Source organism: Felis catus, chromosome C1 (genome assembly GCF_018350175.1).
Source record: "Felis catus isolate Fca126 chromosome C1, F.catus_Fca126_mat1.0, whole genome shotgun sequence".
In the NCBI taxonomy this organism is placed as follows: domain Eukaryota; kingdom Metazoa; phylum Chordata; class Mammalia; order Carnivora; family Felidae; genus Felis; species Felis catus.
This window is the reverse complement of record NC_058375.1, coordinates 133953753-133973052: the sequence shown is the minus strand read 5'-3', so window position 1 is coordinate 133973052 and position 19300 is coordinate 133953753. Positions and strand designations below refer to the sequence as shown.

General features: G+C 43.6%; 1 protein-coding gene across 3 annotated transcripts in view; it reads right to left on the bottom strand.

Annotated features, from left to right (window-relative positions):
• Positions 1-19300, bottom strand: part of KYNU (kynureninase) — a 122852-nt gene that overhangs the window by 87441 nt on the left and 16111 nt on the right. For all 3 annotated transcript variants that reach the window (XM_045033721.1, XM_045033720.1, XM_011285295.4), the window contains exon 3: positions 5060-5180. In XM_045033721.1, coding sequence (XP_044889656.1) covers positions 5060-5180 — 121 coding nt within the window. The remainder of the gene's footprint in view (positions 1-5059; positions 5181-19300) is intronic.

Here is a 19300-nt window from a genome sequence, read left to right as displayed (position 1 = left end):
ATAGGATGTAAAAGATAGAGATACGGACAATAATAGCCATAAGCCAAGTGGCATTTCCTACCTTATATGTCATAAATGGCCAGTCAGACTTGGTATCAATATCCCAGAGCCATATCTCACTTAGGCAAAGTACTGTAATTTTTAGTTACTGCTAAGATTATAATTTTTTAATGTATTTTTTCCTGTTAAGAAACTAATTTCACTTTGCATTATTTAGGAACTGTGTAGTTCTCTTTGACTCAGTCTTTCTTGAAGTCTTCCACTGGTCAAGAAGAGAGGAAGGCACTGGCCTGATTTGGTTATCAGCTAAGAAGTAGGGCTGAAGTGGCATTGGAGAAGGTGAAGAGAAACAGATAATCAGAAAAACTCACCACAATAATGGGAGGCCCTGGACCTAGAGGCAAACCAAACATATGTGGGGGTATTTAGTACAAAAACACAAGCAGAAGCCAGACAAGTGAATAGACCAACAGCCCACCATAGTGGCAAGAAGATTACTTAAATTAAAAGCATGTGAACAAACAGCAGCCTAAGAAACACTAGACTTAGGGAGAACATCCTGAAAATGATTAGAAATATTTTAAAAATATATTCTGATTATTAGAATCTCAAAATAGATATGAAGGGAAGCCAAACCTGAAAGTCAGGAAAAAAATGCAGGAAAATGAAACCAAATCAGATAAGAATTCTGAGCAAGACATTTGGCTCTCATGGAAACTCTGTCTTCTTCTTTCTTCAGTTTTCATGCCACTGGTCCTTCATATTGGTAACAGTGCCTCTGTTTCAAGTTTATTTTAACACTGCCTGTGCTAGTACCACAGGCATTAGATAACACTGCAAAGTTCTTTTTTTTTTAAGTTTATTTATTTATTTTGATAGAGACAGAGACAGTGTGAGTGCATAAGGGGCAGAGAGACAGGTAGAGAGAGAGAATCCCAAACAGGTTCCGTGCTGCCAGCACAGAGCCCAATGTGGGGCTCGAACTCACAAACCCAAGAGATCACTATCTGAGCTGAAACCAAGAGTCAGACGCTTAACCTACTGAGCCACCCAGGCACCCCGTAACATTGCAAAGTTCTTTATTTCAGTGGTTAAGAATATAAATTCACAACTCAATGCAAAAATCATAGAGGCTTACATAATTTATTAAGCCTGTATAACTTTATCTGCATAACTTGTATGCATAAATTGAAAAGTAAATATCACCACATTTGGAAGCATTTTGCACTAGCAGGGTTTAGTATTTAAAAAATGAGGGTCATAGTTAATAAAAATGGTTAATATTCATTTTTGGCCCTAATATAAAAGAGAGCAGAGAATTAGATTGGATTTGAACTTTAGAGTGTCCTTGCCCCCTGGATATTCGTTCAGCAAGGCTGTGCATTTTTATCCTTTAGGAATTTAAAAAAGATTCTGCCCTGCTATCCTGTTCATCTGCTATGATTACCATACTTTACTAGGAGACTGGTTGATTGTTTTCAAGACTTTAAAGTTGTATTCCAGGGAAGTGTCTTTATGTCATAACACCCTTCTATTGTTGTTGATTTAAAATTTTATATTTTACCTTGTGACAATGGAAAATTACATACTCTTAAGCCCTTCTACCTATTTTTCATTAGACAGATGATTCAGAAAGGAGGTGCATTATTAATGCTTCAAGCAATGTCAACTAAAATTTAAAAAGACTTCTGAGTAAAAGATGAGGTAGCTAGTTTGTCTTTGTTTTATTTAGCCTTCTTGCTTTATTATTTTTTAAATTATTTTGTTTATTTTGAGAGAGTGAGAGAGAGAGAAGGAGCAGGGGAGGGGCAGAGAAAAGCCCAAGCAGGCTGCATGCTATCAGTGCAGAGCCTGTTGTGGAGCTCAAACCCACAAACTGCAAGATCATGACTTGAGCCAAATCCAAGAGTCAGACGCTCAAGCGACTGAGCCATCCAGGTGGTCCTGGTCTTTTTGCTTTAAATTGTGGTGGCCCAGTCAACATCAGGGTCCCTGTTGCCCTGTGGATGTCAGTGGTGTTTGAGGGTCATGATCAAAATCGTGTTCTATCCTATCTCACTGCCCATCTTTGATCTCAAAAGTGGTCATTATTTCTTTGGTTCTAAATGTTTAGCTTAAAATTTTACTCTGGACTTTTCCAGCTAAGGTTCTGTTGGGAGGAAAACTTTTCCTCTATTAGTTTACATCCTTTTGGTTGAGGGCCTGCGGGTTGATTGATATGAGATAGATTAACAGGAAAAGTTTCTTTCATGGGCACGCAAAAGTACTCAACAAAAAAGCGATTCACTGAATCGCTTAGGATGATTCATCATCCTAAAAAAGAATGAAATCTTGTCCTTTACAACAATGTGGGTGGCTCTAGACAATACAATGCTGAGTAAAATAAGTCAGTCAGAGAAAGACAAATACCATACAATTTCAATCAGTTGTGGAATTTAAGAAACAAATGAACAAAGGAAAATAAAAGAGACCCAAAAAACCAAACTCTTAACTAAAGAGAAAAAAACTGATGGTTACCAGAGGGAGATGGTGGGGGGATGACTGAAATAGGTGAGGAGGATTAAGAGCACATTTATAGTGATGAGCACTGACTAAAATATAGAATTGTTGAATCACTATATTGTACACCTGAAACTAATGAACTCCATATGTTATTTATACTTGAATTTTTTTTAAAATGAAGAAAAATATTAAAAATGGACTATATATATATGTATATATATATATATATATATATACATATATATATATAAAACATCATCTTTATCTTTATCCATTTATCTATGGATGGACACATGAGTTGCTTCCATATCTTGGCTATTGTACGCAACGCTGCAATAAACATAGGGATGCACACATCTTTTCAAACTAGTGTTTTTGTTTTGTTTGGGCAAATATTCAATAGTGGAATTACTGGATCATACAGTAATTCTAGTTTAAATTTTTTGAGGAACCCTTGCACCGTTTTCCACAGTGGCTGCAACAGTTAGCATTCCCACTAGCAGTGCGTGAAGGGTCCTTTTTCTCCACATCCTTGCCAACCCTTGTTATTTCTTATGTTTTTTATTCAAGCCATTCTGACAGGTAAGAGGTGATATCTCACTGTGGTTTTAATTTGCATTTCCCTGACGATGAGTGATATTGAGCACCTTTTCACAGGTCTTATTTTTAATAGTGTAAATATTAAACAATTTAAAAATAATATGAAATTTTGGGGGGCGCCTGGGTGGCTCAGTTAGTTAAGTGTCCAACTTTAGCTCAGGTCATGATATGGTACATGGGTTCAAGCCCCGCATCAGCTCCGCACTGACAGTGTGGAGCCCATTTGGGATTCTCTCTCTCTCCCTTTCTCTGTCCCTGCCCCACTTGTGCTCTCTCTCTCTCTCAAAACTAAATAAATAAGCTGTAAAAAGAATATTACATTTTTTATAGCTAAAAGTATTTTTAAAGTATTTTTAGTTTCAGCTTTATTAGTAACTACTGAGGAAGGATAAGAAGCACATAGTATTAAGTTATTTCCCTAAAGGAATTTATAATATGGCTGAGAATATGAGGCCAATGAAAATAGATACCTCTAAACTACTTATCCCAGAGCAGTGATTATTAATGCAATGGGCAGTTGGGGAGAAGAGATCATCTGCATGATTCAGAAGGTTGAGATTAAGAAAGGTAAGCATCCAGAGAAGCAGAAGGTATGAAGGGTTTCATAGACAGAACAGTAAAAATAGAACAGAAGAGATGGAGGGGAAAAAAAAAAAAACAGATATGATTTCAGATTCCCACATGGTTGGAGCAAACCTACTTAGCTAAGCCCAGAGTATCTTTTTAGTAAGCACGCTCAGTTTGGGGATAGCGGTACCTTCTGCTCCACTATTTTCTCACTCTTGATAATTTTTACTTTCTTATTTATAAAAATCAGTGTGATAGAATTTAGCTGGAATGACTCATGAAAATACTGAATTGAATTCTAAATATTAACTCCTTTAATTAGTCACAAAATAAAATAAAATGATTACATATGATTTAGATATATCAACTTGGGAGAGGGACTTTTTTCTAATATTGTAAAAGTGTTATTCTTGACTCTGCCACTAACTTGTCATCCGACCTTATTTACTGATCCTTAGTTATGTCATTAATAAAATAAGAGTATTGAATGACATGATTCCTAAGGTCCCTCTGTATCCTAAACTTCCTGGAGTCTATTGTATACCTTTCTAAATATTAGATAACCTAGTGTGATTTTTAAAGTTCTTACTAATTCGAAGAGATACATGCACCCTGATGTTTATAGCAGCATTATCAACGATAGCCAAATTATGGAAACAACCCAACTGTCCATCTATAATGAAGAGGATATAGATGCAATGGAAATCTACTCGTTTATAAAAAGGAGGAATTTTTGTCATTTGCAACAATGTGGATGGAACTTGAATATATTATGCTAAATGAAGTAAGTCAGTCAAAGAAGAATTCCATATGATTTCACTCATATGTAGAATTTAAGAAACAAAATAGAGGGGCGCCTGGGTGGCTCAGTCAGTTAAGCGTCTGACTTCGGCTCAGGTCATGATCTCGCAGTTCGTGAGTTCAAGCCCCGCGTCGGGCTCTATGCTGACAGCTCAGAGCCTGGAGCCTGTTTCGATTCTGTGTCTCCCTCTCTCTCTCTGACCCTCCCCCATTCATGCTCTGTCTCTGTCTCAAAAATAAATAAACCATAAAAAAAAAATCTTAAAAAAAAGAAATAAAATAGATAAACATAGTAGGGGGAAAAAAGAGGCAAGCCAAGAAGCAAACTCTTGACTGTAGAGAACAAATTGCTGGTTACTGGAGGGGAGGGGGACAGGGGAGTGGGTTAAATAGGTGATGGGGATTAAGGAGGGCACTTGTGACGAGCACTGGGTGTTATATATATGTAAGTGATGAATCACTAAATTCTACACCAGAAACCCGTATTACACTGCATGGTAACCAACTGAAATTTAAATAAAAATTTGTAGAAAAAAAAATAAAGTCCTTGTGTGAGATGTCAAATGATAGCTTTTGAAATAATACTTACATTTTGGCCCACTTATCTAGTTCTTCTTCCAGATATGCTTTAACCATTTTTGGTTGCAGGCCAAGAGAATTGCCCAAGAAATAGATGGCATTTTCATCCTTATTCACTAAAGATAAATCAACTGAAACAGAAAGAAATGAAAAAAATGCATATTCAATTAATTAACCTTCTTCCATTTGGCATTGTTAATCCAGTACAAATAATTAATGTAATTAACTCCAATAAGGATAATAAATAACTTATAATTCTTCCCAAAGATAATATCACATTCTCAGGAAAATAATTATTCTTTTACATTTATATTTTAAAATATAATTTAAACGTATAGACTTTTATTGAGAGCTCTCATATTTATTGTGCTCCACAAGGAAGTCTAAATTAGCAACTATACCCGATCATAAATGGACGAAGGCAAAGAAAAAATGTTAGAAGCAGAATTTTTATAGGAAGTATATCAGCCCATCTAGTCATACTAGAAATTTACCAGAGTCTAAGCAAGTACTCACCCTCTTCAATAACTGATGTTGTAGATAAGGCAAATAAAAAAAAAAATTAAAGGAGTACTTACATATCTGAAGTAGATATATTAGATTTATACATTTTGTCACTCTATATATCTATATGCATATATTAATATATACATATGCAAATATTGTTCTCTGTATCTATGTCTCATTCAAATAAATCAGAATTTTAGTGATTTGTCTATCTTACAACTCTCCTTTGACTGCAACAAATGCAGTTTCACTAGCAAACCAATTCATGTCTGAAGATTCAACGTGTTCCATGCAGGTCAGCCTCAGCAATGACCCAGCATGAGTAGCCAATCACGCATATCTCTGTTCCCATTGTCTTGTCTTGTTCTTTCATTGCTGATGCTTTTACACACAAATAAATAGTGGGCTGCTCATATCTAGACAGTCATGTTTAGTGTGCTCAATGTGAGAGAAAAACAGAATTATAAACGGAATTATCTTGTCCCATGCCAGACAAAAGTATGCTTCCCCATCTCCTTTCCCCATCTTTGTTGAGTTGGTTGTTTAAAAAGTCTCAAAACACATCAAATGGCTTTGAGAATTCAATTGGCATTGTGTAATATGGCAGAATAGAATATCCAGGAAATATATTTTATAAAAACCCACGACAATAGATTACCTACCACTCTCCACCTGAGTCGCATTGGATCTGTGCAACATGAAAGACAAGCAGAACTTTAATCCTTGGGGCCTAGGCTTCTCTTGTGCCAGAAAAATGTTAAATATGTTTATTACACACTGGTGTTCTTGGCAGTGATGGGATTCAAAACTGTGCATTTTACACCAAAATATGGCACCTGGGCGTACTAAATATTTTCAGCTGAGAGAATTTGAGAAATGGAAAGACCTTCTGACTTTCCCCTAAGGAGGTCATAAAACCCTCCTGTGAGAGGTGCCCTCCCTATATATCTTTATCTCCAAGACACTGAGAGGAATTGAAAGAAATAGGCCTTACTGTTCCCCCAGTTTACTACTCTTAGCTCATACCCTTCATTATCTTGTCACATTCCCCCATGACCTTTCAGTCTTCATCAAACCTAGCATTAAAAACTCAGGTTTAACTGCTTCTTCAGATCTGCATTTCCTGTTGAAGTCTCCTCTGTCATGTAAAACTTGTAATTAAAAAAAATGTATGCTTTTATTGTGTTAATTTGTCTTTTGTTACAGGGCTTTGGCCTCGAACTTAAAAGGGTAAAGGAAAAAGATATTCTTCCTTCCCTACAGCAGCATAGGGTGCTAACAGAAAAAGGACAAGGCCTCCAAGGGTTGAAGGAAAATCAGGTGAACCAACTTGGTGAAACTGCTTTCCCTAAGACTGAGAGAAGGAAGGAATGTATCCTCTGCAAGTGGCTCCACTAAAGATCCCAGGCATGACAGAAACCTGGTCTAGTCCCCAGGTGTCCCCAGATTGATGGAAAGGAGAGGCTGCTGCCAGTGAAGCCACTTGCTCTCAAATGGCCATAGATGCGGGGCAAGGGGGTTGAAGACAGTTCACCACAGACCTGTTCCTAGGGATAGCAAGAGGCCTCCACAAATTTCTGGACCCCTAGGAAGAGCGAAGGCAAATTCCCAAATAAAGGAACCAAGATTTTCCATCAAATCTTGTAGGTGTTGAAAGACCCCTGCTTAGCTTAATAACACACCCCCACCCTATCTTCAGTTCCGTAACGCCTCACTTGCAGGGCTTGCACTTCCACCAGTTGACAAACAGGATATCTGCAGTTAGACATCCGTACCCTGGGAGAGCTGTACCCCCACCTTTCCCTACACAAGACAGGAACGGGTTGTCACATAAATAACGATGACCGCTTTCATCTCGCTTCTGTAAACCTGCTTACGCTCCCAAACCGGAGGTCCCCTGCCGCTTCGCACCCGGGCTCCAAGTTGCATCTGCCGAGAGAAACTCCATTTCCCAAGCTTTCCCAGGACGAAATTACCCCCAACCCTAACCACCACCGAGCAGAGAGCCTACCACCAGCCTGTATGCAAATGTAACTCAAAATGGTATAAAAGACCTGTAACCCCGTATATCGGAGCTCTCCCGCTTTCTAACACTGGGGAGCCCTGGTGCACCAGTAAAGACTCTCTGCCGAAATCGGAGTGCCGAGTGGTTCTTTGCGCCAACTCTCATTCCATAGGGCCTAGGAGCTTGGCTCCTAACATTTGGTGCGTTGGCCGGGAAGCGAGGGAAGGCAGGAGAACCCCGGCCCCGTCGGTAGATGACTCTCCGGCCCGGGCCACTGACGGACTGACTGAAGACAGACTTCTGTGCCTTTGTCTGCACACAGGTATTGTGTTCTATGTTTTGTCTCTGAACTGTGAATTCTGAGGCCGGCCGGCCACCTCAGTAGGAGTGTTGAAGGAGGACAGACGTGTCCTGAACCTTCACACCCCGGCCCCGAGGGACGCCTCGGTGGTGCTTGTAGAGGAGAACTGACAAGTTCGTCAGACTCCCCAAATCCGAAGGCAGGCCTCCCCTGCCATCTGAATCTGAATACCTGGCCGCGGCTCCTTGGTTGTTGTCTAGTCTGTGTTGTCTGGTCTGTATCGACATTGTAGTCATATTCGTGTGTGTGTGTGTAAGTGTGCGTGTGTGGACGCGTGGACAGGACGACACAGCCATGGGACAGACACTGACTACTCCTCTATCTTTGACTCTGACTCATTTCTCGGACGTCCAGGCAAGAGCTCGCAATCTATCCGTTGAGGTTCGAAAAGGTCGATGGCGAACTTTTTGTTCATCGGAGTGGCCCACCCTATCTGTAGGGTGGCCCCGGGACGGGACTTTTGACCTCTTTGTTATATTACAGGTTAAGACGAAGGTAATGGATCCTGGACCACAAGGTCATCCAGATCAAGTGGCCTATATCCTCACCTGGGAGGATCTCATCCGGAATCCTCCGGCATGGGTGAAACCCTTCCTTCCTTCCTGCCCCACTTCTCAGTCTACCCTCCTTCCCCTGAAAACCTCCAAAAACCGAGCCTCAACCCAAACTCCAGATCCGCCCAAACCGGTTTTTCCCGATGAGTCCCAAAGGGACCCCCTCCTCCTAGACGCTTTGTCTTCGCCGCCCCACGCCCCCGAAGAGACTTCACCGCCCCACAACCCCCTCTTACTACCTCCACCCTATAATTCACCCCTGGCCCCCGTCTCCGTCCTGTCCCCGGTGCCCCCTACTTCCCCTCCTGCCTCCAGTTCCTCCTCCCCCTCCCCAACTTCTTCCCCCGCCTGTACGTCAGCCCCATCCTCTACTCCAGCCCCACCCGATCTAACTCCCCAGACCCCACCTCAGACCCCCCGCCTCCGTCTCCGGCGATCGGACGACCCGAACGGCCCTCCCACTTGGCAATCTTCCCTGTTTCCTCTCCGGACAGTCAACCGGACTGTCCAATATTGGCCATTTTCTGCATCCGATCTCTATAATTGGAAAACTCATAACCCTTCCTTTTCCCAAGAACCCCAGGCCCTAACCTCACTAATAGAGTCTATCCTCCTCACACACCAGCCTACCTGGGACGACTGCCAGCAGCTCTTACAGGTCCTTTTGACTACCGAGGAAAGGCAACGAGTTCTCCTGGAGGCCCGGAAAAATGTGCCGGGGCCTGGAGGTCTTCCAACTCAGCTTCCCAATGAAATAGATGAAGGGTTTCCCCTCACCCGCCCGGACTGGGACTATGAAACGGCTCCAGGTAGGGAGAGTCTCCGAATCTATCGCCAGGCTCTGTTGGCGGGTCTCAAGGGGGCAGGGAAACGGCCCACCAATTTGGCCAAGGTAAGGACCATAATCCAAGGAAAAGAGGAGAGCCCCGCAGCCTTTATGGAACGGCTTCTAGAGGGGTTTCGGATGTATACTCCATTTAACCCCGAGGCTCCAGAACATAAGGCTACCGTGGCCATGTCATTCATAGATCAGGCAGCGTCTGATATAAAAGGAAAGCTCCAACGGCTAGATGGGATTCAAACCTATGGGTTGCAGGAACTAGTTAGGGAGGCAGAAAAGGTATATAACAAAAGGGAGACCCCAGAGGAAAAGGAGGCTAGGCTAGCAAAAGAGCAGGAAGCACGGGAGGAACGAAGAGATCGAAAGAGAGATAAACATTTAACCAAAATCCTGGCAGCTGTAGTGACAGAAAACGGAACAGGAAAGTCAGGGGAAACGAAGAGGCGGCCCAAAGTAGGAAAAGACCAGTGCGCCTATTGCAAAGAACGCGGGCACTGGATCAAAGACTGCCCTAAGCGCCCCGGGAACTCAAAGAAACCTGCCTCTGTGCTCGCCTTAGGCGAAGAGAGCGAATAGGGATGTCAGGGCTCCGGAGCCCCCCCCGAGCCCCGGCTAACCCTATCTGTAGGGGGGCATCCCACCACCTTCCTGGTGGACACGGGAGCTCAACACTCGGTCTTAACCAAGGCAAATGGGCCTCTGTCCTCGCGTACCTCCTGGGTCCAAGGAGCGACAGGAAGAAAAATTCACAAATGGACTAACCGCCGCACGGTTGACTTAGGGCAAGGGACGGTGACACACTCCTTTCTGGTGGTACCCGAATGCCCGTACCCCCTTCTGGGACGAGACCTCCTAACCAAGCTTGGAGCCCAGATACACTTCTCCGAAACGGGGGCCCAAGTGCTAAACCGGGATGGCCAGCCTATCCAAGTCTTAACTGTGTCCTTACAAGACGAACACAGACTTTTTGAAACCCCGGTCACCACTAACCTCCTCGAAGCCTGGCTGCAGGACTTTCCCCAAGCCTGGGCAGAAACGGGAGGGCTCGGTCGAGCCAAATGCCAAGTCCCAATCATAATTGACCTAAAGCCCACGGCAATGCCTGTGTCTATCAGGCAGTATCCCATGAGCAAGGAGGCTCATATGGGCATTCAGCCACACATTACTAGATTTCTAGAGCTTGGGGTCCTGCGACCTTGCCGCTCACCTTGGAATACCCCTCTTTTACCAGTAAAAAAACCTGGCACCCGGGACTACAGGCCCGTCCAAGACTTAAGAGAAGTCAACAAAAGGACTATGGATATCCACCCTACGGTCCCCAATCCCTATAACTTGCTCAGCACCCTGAGCCCAGACCACACCTGGTACACAGTACTGGACCTAAAAGATGCGTTCTTTTGCTTACCCTTGGCCCCCCAGAGCCAGGAACTGTTTGCCTTTGAATGGAGGGACCCTGAAAGAGGAATTTCAGGCCAATTAACCTGGACCCGCTTACCCCAAGGGTTCAAAAACTCCCCCACTCTCTTTGATGAGGCTCTTCACAGGGACCTAACTGACTTCCGGACTCAACATCCAGAAGTAACACTACTCCAATATGTGGATGACCTTCTTCTGGCCGCCCCCACAAAAGAAGCCTGCATACTAGGTACCAGACATCTGCTCCGGGAATTAGGAGAAAAAGGATACCGGGCATCCGCCAAGAAGGCCCAGATTTGCCAAACCAAGGTAACCTACCTGGGGTACATACTGAGTGAGGGGAAAAGATGGCTCACCCCTGGGCGAATAGAAACTGTGGCTCGCATTCCGCCGCCCCAGAACCCCAGAGAGGTACGTGAATTCCTGGGAACTGCTGGGTTCTGTCGCTTATGGATACCTGGGTTCGCTGAGCTAGCCGCCCCCCTCTATGCCCTCACGAAAGAGAGTGCACCCTTCACCTGGCAGGAAAAACATCAGTCAGCCTTTGAGGCCCTAAAAGAGGCCCTCCTCTCCGCCCCGGCTCTCGGGTTGCCAGACACCTCCAAGCCCTTTACCCTTTTCATAGACGAGAAACAAGGAATTGCCAAAGGAGTTCTAACCCAAAAATTAGGGCCCTGGAAGAGGCCAGTAGCATACCTGTCCAAAAAGTTGGACCCTGTGGCAGCGGGGTGGCCCCCATGTCTTCGTATCATGGCAGCCACTGCTATGCTGGTCAAGGACTCTGCCAAATTAACCCTTGGACAGCCACTAACTGTTATCACCCCGCATGCTTTAGAGGCCATAGTGCGGCAGCCACCGGACCGATGGATAACCAACGCACGCCTAACCCACTACCAGGCCCTCCTACTGGACACAGACCGCGTCCAATTTGGACCTCCGGTTACCTTGAACCCTGCCACGTTGCTACCGGCACCGGAAGACCAACAGAGCGCACACGATTGCCGGCAAGTACTGGCTGAGACCCATGGGACACAGGAAGACCTTAAAGATCAAGAGCTCCCAGATGCGGATCACTCTTGGTATACGGACGGGAGCAGTTACATCGACTCAGGTACCCGGAGGGCGGGAGCGGCGGTAGTAGATGGCCACCACATCATATGGGCACAATCACTACCTCCTGGCACGTCTGCACAAAAGGCCGAGCTGATAGCGCTCACCAAGGCCCTAGAACTATCCGAAGGGAAAAAGGCTAACATATACACAGATAGCCGATATGCCTTTGCAACGGCTCATACACATGGGAGTATTTATGAAAGAAGGGGCCTACTAACCTCAGAAGGAAAAGAAATTAAAAACAAAGCTGAAATCATTGCATTATTAAAGGCCCTTTTTCTTCCCCGAAAAGTAGCCATAATTCATTGCCCCGGGCATCAGAAAGGACAAGACCCAATTGCAACAGGAAATAGACAGGCAGACCAAGTAGCCAGGCAAGTCGCTGTGGCAGAAACGTTGACTTTGACCACAAAACTTGAAGAAACCAATCTTACGACCAACAAATATGCTTACACCCCAGAAGACCAGGAAGAGGCAAAGGCCATAGGGGCTATACTGAATCAGGACACTAAAGACTGGGAAAAAGAAGGAAAGATAGTCCTTCCCCGAAAGGAAGCCCTGGCAATGATCCAACAAATGCACGCCTGGACACATTTAAGTAATCAGAAGCTGAAGTTACTGATTAAAAAAACTGACTTCTTAATCCCTAAGGCAGGCACCCTCATAGAACAGGTAACCTCCGCCTGTAAGGTCTGTCAACAGGTAAACGCTGGGGCTACCCGAGTGCCGGAAGGAAAACGGACTCGTGGTAACCGCCCAGGAGTCTATTGGGAAATAGACTTTACTGAAGTAAAGCCTCACCATGCGGGGTATAAGTACCTATTAGTGTTTGTAGACACCTTTTCAGGATGGGTAGAAGCCTACCCCACCCGACAAGAAACGGCACACGTGGTAGCCAAGAAGATTTTAGAAGAAATCTTCCCCAGATTTGGACTTCCCAAGGTAATCGGGTCAGATAACGGGCCGGCCTTCGTTTCCCAGGTAAGTCAGGGGCTCGCCAGGACACTGGGGATTAATTGGAAATTACACTGTGCATATAGGCCCCAGAGCTCAGGACAGGTAGAAAGAATAAATAGAACAATAAAAGAGACCCTTACTAAATTGACCTTAGAGACTGGCTTAAAAGATTGGAGACGCCTCCTATCTCTGGCTTTGTTAAGAGCCAGAAATACGCCCAACCGTTTCGGGCTCACCCCGTATGAAATCCTTTATGGGGGACCCCCCCCTTTGTCAACCTTGCTCAATTCCTTCTCCCCCTCCGATCCTAAGACTGATTTACAAGCCCGACTAAAAGGGCTGCAAGCGGTGCAGGCCCAAATCTGGACACCCCTGGCCGAACTGTACCGGCCAGGACATCCACAAACTAGCCACCCATTTCAGGTAGGAGACTCCGTGTACGTCCGGCGGCACCGCTCTCAAGGATTGGAGCCTCGTTGGAAGGGACCTTACATCGTTCTGCTGACCACGCCCACCGCCATAAAGGTTGACGGGATCGCCGCCTGGATTCACGCATCGCACGCCAAGGCAGCCCCAAGAACCCCTGGACCGAAAGCTCCCAAAACCTGGAAGCTCCACCGTTCGGAGAACCCTCTTAAGATAAGACTCTCCCGTGTCTGACTGTTAATCCACCCTGTCCCTGCACAAACCCAAAATGAAACCCCCAGCGGGAATGGTCTTTCTGTGGGTCCTCACAAGCTTGGGGGCGGGAATTGGAGCTAAAATTGTCAAAGAGGGGAACCCACATCAGGTTTATACCTTGACTTGGCAAATCTACTCCCAGAGCGGGGAAGTTGTCTGGGAGGTCCAAGGTAACCATGCGCTTAATACTTGGTGGCCCCCACTTACCCCTGATTTTTGCCAGCTGGCAGCTGGATTAGACACTTGGGATATCCCAGCTAGAAGCCCCAAGAACCTGCAGTCCTACATGGGGAAAAGAATCCAGCAGATGACTGCCCATGGATGCAGTAGTCCCACTGCCAGATGTAGATTAGCCCAGGCAGAGTTCTATGTCTGTCCTCGAGACAATAGGGATAGGGCCACTGCCCACCGATGTGGGGGATATGAAGAATATTTCTGCTCGGCATGGGGCTGCGAAACTACTGGCGATGCCTACTGGCAACCTACCTCTTCCTGGGACTTAATCACCATTACAAGAGGTTACACCAAACCTGACCCCGATGGACACACTTGCTACTATAAAAAGGGCACAGAAGGGTATCATCATTGGATAAGTCCCCTGTCTCTACCTCTTAAGATTACCTTTACAGATTCAGGAAAACGGGCTCTCGGATGGCAGACGGGCTATACATGGGGACTCCGATGGTACCTACCGGGAAAAGATAGGGGGATTGTTCTAAAAATCAAATTAAAAATAGATACAATCACCCAAACCGTAGGTCCCAACCTAGTATTGGCCGATCAGAAAGCTCCGGTCCAGCTAGCCATCCCAGTCCAGCCACCAAGGGCCCCAACTCAGACACCGGGAATTAACCCTGTTAATTCCACTCTAAGCCCCAGTCTAGGATACCCGACCCCCCCCCTCTCGACCGGGCACAGGAGATAGGCTCCTAAACCTTGTACAAGGGGTATACTTAACTCTCAACCTTACGGCCCCAAATCAAACTCAGGACTGTTGGCTCTGCCTAACGGCTAAACCCCCTTACTATCAGGGAGTTGCTATAATTGGGAACTTTACTAACCATACGAATGCCCCACTGAGATGTAGCACTACACCTCGACATGGCCTCACTTTAACTGAAGTCACCGGTCATGGCCTATGTATTGGGAAAATTCCACCCTCACACCAGAATCTCTGTAGTCAGACCATACCATCTGTCGGGCAGGGTCCCTATTATTTGACCGCTCCCAACGGAACGTACTGGGTCTGTAACACCGGACTCACGCCATGCATCTCGCTCCAGGTACTCAATAATACTGCCGACTATTGCATCCTAATTGAACTTTGGCCAAAAATCTTCTACCATGACTCAGAATATATTTATGGCCACTACGAACCCGGCGGCAGATTCCGGAGAGAACCAGTTTCCCTCACCGTAGCACTGCTCCTAGGGGGATTAACTATGGGAAGTTTAGCAGCTGGCATAGGGACAGGCACCGCAGCTCTCATAGAAACTAATCAGTTCAAGCAGTTACAAATCGCTATGCATTCTGACATACAGGCACTAGAAGAATCCATCTCGGCACTAGAAAGATCCCTAACCTCCCTCTCAGAAGTGGTTTTACAAAATCGGAGGGGACTTGACCTGTTGTTCTTACAAGAAGGCGGGTTATGTGCTGCCCTCAAAGAAGAGTGCTGCTTCTATGCTGATCACACAGGAATAGTGAGAGACAGCATGGCCAAGCTGAGGGAGAGACTCAAACAAAGACAAAAGCTGTTCGAATCTCAGCAAGGCTGGTTTGAGGGGTGGTATAACAAATCCCCCTGGTTTACCACTCTAGTCTCCTCCCTCATGGGCCCTTTAATACTCCTACTATTAATACTGATGTTCGGACCTTGCATCCTCAACCGCTTGGTACAATTCATAAGAGAAAGACTCTCTGTCATCCAGGCCTTGGTCCTAACTCAACAGTACCACCAACTAAGACAATTTGACGCAGAAAGGCCAGATACAATCGAATGAAAGGTTTCATTCGACGCCAAAAGAAAATGGGGGAATGAAAGACCCCTGCTTAGCTTAATAACACACCCCCACCCTATCTTCAGTTCCGTAACGCCTCACTTGCAGGGCTTGCACTTCCACCAGTTGACAAACAGGATATCTGCAGTTAGACATCCGTACCCTGGGAGAGCTGTACCCCCACCTTTCCCTACGCAAGACAGGAACGGGTTGTCACATAAATAACGATGACCGCTTTCATCTCGCTTCTGTAAACCTGCTTACGCTCCCAAACCGGAGGTCCCCTGCCGCTTCGCACCCGGGCTCCAAGTTGCATCTGCCGAGAGAAACTCCATTTCCCAAGCTTTCCCAGGACGAAATTACCCCCAACCCTAACCACCACCGAGCAGAGAGCCTACCACCAGCCTGTATGCAAATGTAACTCAAAATGGTATAAAAGACCTGTAACCCCGTATATCGGAGCTCTCCCGCTTTCTAACACTGGGGAGCCCTGGTGCACCAGTAAAGACTCTCTGCCGAAATCGGAGTGCCGAGTGGTTCTTTGCGCCAACTCTCATTCCATAGGGCCTAGGAGCTTGGCTCCTAACAGTGTCAAATTTGATTCCATTTTCAAAAAGTGAAAAATGAAAAACCATACCATTTTTGTACCTCCAGTGTGAGACTGCAAATTATATCCCTTGCTATATATTTTAATTGATGTACCATGGCTCAAATTTCAACTAAGTATTCAAATAAGTACAGTAATCCAGACCATTGGGAGGATATTAATAAGGATGACTTTTTTTAGGGAAAAAATATGTATTTACTTATTTAGAGAGAGACAGAGAGAGAGAGAGACAAAGAGAAAGAGAGAAAGTACAAGCAGAAGAGGGGCAGAGAGGGAGGGAGAGAGTGAATTCCAATCTCATGAACCATGAGCCGAAATCACAAGCTGGACACTTAACTGACTGAACCAGCTAAGTGCTCCAAGAATGATTTTTTTTAAAAAAAATTTTAATGTTTGTTTATTTTTGAGAGAGAGAGAGAGACAAAGACAGAGTGCGAGCAGGGGAGGGGCAAAGAGAGGGAGATACAGAATCAGAAGCAGGCTCCAGGCTCGGAGCTGTCAGCCCAGAGCCCGGTGAGGGGCTTGAACTCACGGACTGTGAGATCATGGCCTGAGCTGAAGTCGGACACTTAACTGACTAAGCCATCCAGGCACCCCTAGAATGACTTTTTAATTGCACCAAATAACAGATCCTCCTTCTCATAGTGATCTCTCATTCCTCTTAAGTCTAATGAACCTTGGGAACTAGCTTATTTTCCTAGTTGGATTCTGTAGAATAATTATAAACTCACTGTATTTTTCTCACACCACTGCCCTTCAAACAAGTTTTACTTAAGATGCATTCATCTCCCTGTGTGATATCTCCTACAGGTCTCACACTTGTAGGTATTACAGATGCATTTTCTTCTCTCTCTCTCTCTCTCTCTCTCTCTCTCTCTCTCCCTCTCTTTGTCTCAGCACTGCCATAATGGTTTGTATTCTTGGAGAAAAGGGAGAATAAAGCTAGCAATGTGAGAAGGACTATCAGGACCTAAGTTTGGGAAGAACCACCTCCCACCTTCATACATATGTACTGTACAACCATGGCCCTCCCCTGTTCACTAGCCTGTAACCAACTATGAGAAACAGTAGCTATGGTAGGTCAGAGACGGGGGATGCACTGGAGAGGAGAAATTCATAAATGAATTTCCTATTGCAATGCCTTTCAACAAATACTCAGTATGTTTGGAGCATCCAGTTAATGTTATCAAAGTTGGCCAAATATTGATCTAATTGCAAATATACTGTCGGATAACAGTACTAGCTGTTCTCTTCGAAAGAAATGAAGTATTATTATCTTACAACCATATATACATAGGTATAATACTTTTTAAACTAGTTAAGATAATCTATTCATGAAATGATAGTTTTAAAAAGACAAATATAAAACTAGACATTTATGATCTTTATACATTTTATTTGGATTTATGTACTAATTTATCACATCAGGAACTTTACAAAAATACAGTGCCTAAGCTTGATACAGAGACTCCAATTTAATTGGTCTGTATGGGGCCTGGAGGTAGACACTATTTTAAAATCTTTCCAAATAATTCATTATATGGCCACATTTCAAAAGTCCTGGCATTAGCCCCCATATTAAAAACAAAACAAAACCAAAACTGAGATTTCCCAAGTTTAACTGATTTCTTCAGGTCACAGAAGATACCTAACTTTTAACTTAATGTAGTATGTCATTATTATAATTTACAATTTTATTAGTCCACTTAAAGTAAAATACATGTGAAATCATTCTAAAGCAAGGTTAGTTAATTATAAAGTAATTTTAATATTTTCCTTATTATAAATTAAAGAGGAAACCTAGAAGTAACTGAAAAACAGAAATAAATTCCAAAGATTTAAAAAATGACTAGTTTGTGTAAAGAATATTTTCTAAAGTAAATTTTATATAAAAAGGAAGTCAAGCGTTAATGGTTTTGTTTCTAAGGTGACAGTGTGTATCTTTGTTATGTACGCCAGGGGATACTATATGCACGTAAACCAACATAAACTGAGAGTGTCAGTGTGTGAAGTAAGTCTAAATATTTCCTTTCAGCATTGCAAATTTTGTTTAGTTAATTCTGTATAATTTTAATGTTTATTATCAGAATATTATTAGATACTTATTGATTGGAATAAAATACTAGTTTGGTAACATATTCTGCTCTAATTTTTTCAAATAATAAATTTCACTCTTTTTAAATATAGCTAGTTTTAATTGATGCTTTTCTCTTGAACTCCTGGGTTGGCTCCTGTGACTGATAGATTTTCATCATAAATTTTTCTTTTTGTCTGCAGTAATGGGAAAAAAAAGAAAGAAACATCTCTGTGAAAGTTAACCCCCACCAGAAATATATTTGTTTATTTGTTTTGAAAGACTTTATATTTAAGAGTTTGTTTCCTCCATATGTGTATGAAAAAATGAAACCCTTTACCCAGCAAAGGGACATTAGATAGGTAGGTTTATGGGCATTACTGCAGTGCTGTGCTGATTAGAAATCCTAGGCTAAAACTTTAACCTACTATGACTGTTTATTTGACAAATCTGAGCTAAGTTTTTATTTATTTTAAAGAAGGAATTCTGTTCTCAAATTCAGGAAGAAAAAGAAAAGAAAAAAGGAAAGAAAGAACAATTTTTAAAAAGACCCTCCTCAAAGAGATACAATGTTTTTGCAGATTAGTGAACACGAAATTATTGCTGATTGTATTATAATCATTAATGGAAAGCATAGGGATTCAAGCTGTGTTTGTTTCATTCGTGTTTTGATTATTTGGAACCCTGGTAATACCGATAAGATTGTAAGCAGATGATATGAATTTATTGGATAAGAACTATCTAATTGTAAAATTGTCTCAGTCTAAATACTTCTGGTACTAATACGACTGGGTTCGGGTTGTTATAGTTGTTGGCAGTACTGAATCCAATCTTGGCAATTTGGAATACTGCTGAACTGAAATTGATGCTTAAGTCTATAAGTCTCTGAGACGATAGTCCTCTGAGGAACTAGATCAAAATTTTATCAAAGAACAAATAATCTCCAGATGAAAACCAATGGGGGGCCAAGACCGATCCCTCTTATTACATGACACCTAGGGTACTGCATCTCAAAATTCCCAAGGACCAGTTCTGGTTCTGGTCATCAGAATGAAAAACTAGCTTGCTCTGGGTGCCTGGGTGGCGCAGTTTGTTGAGCTTTGGACTTCGGCTCAGGTCATGATTTCATGGTTCA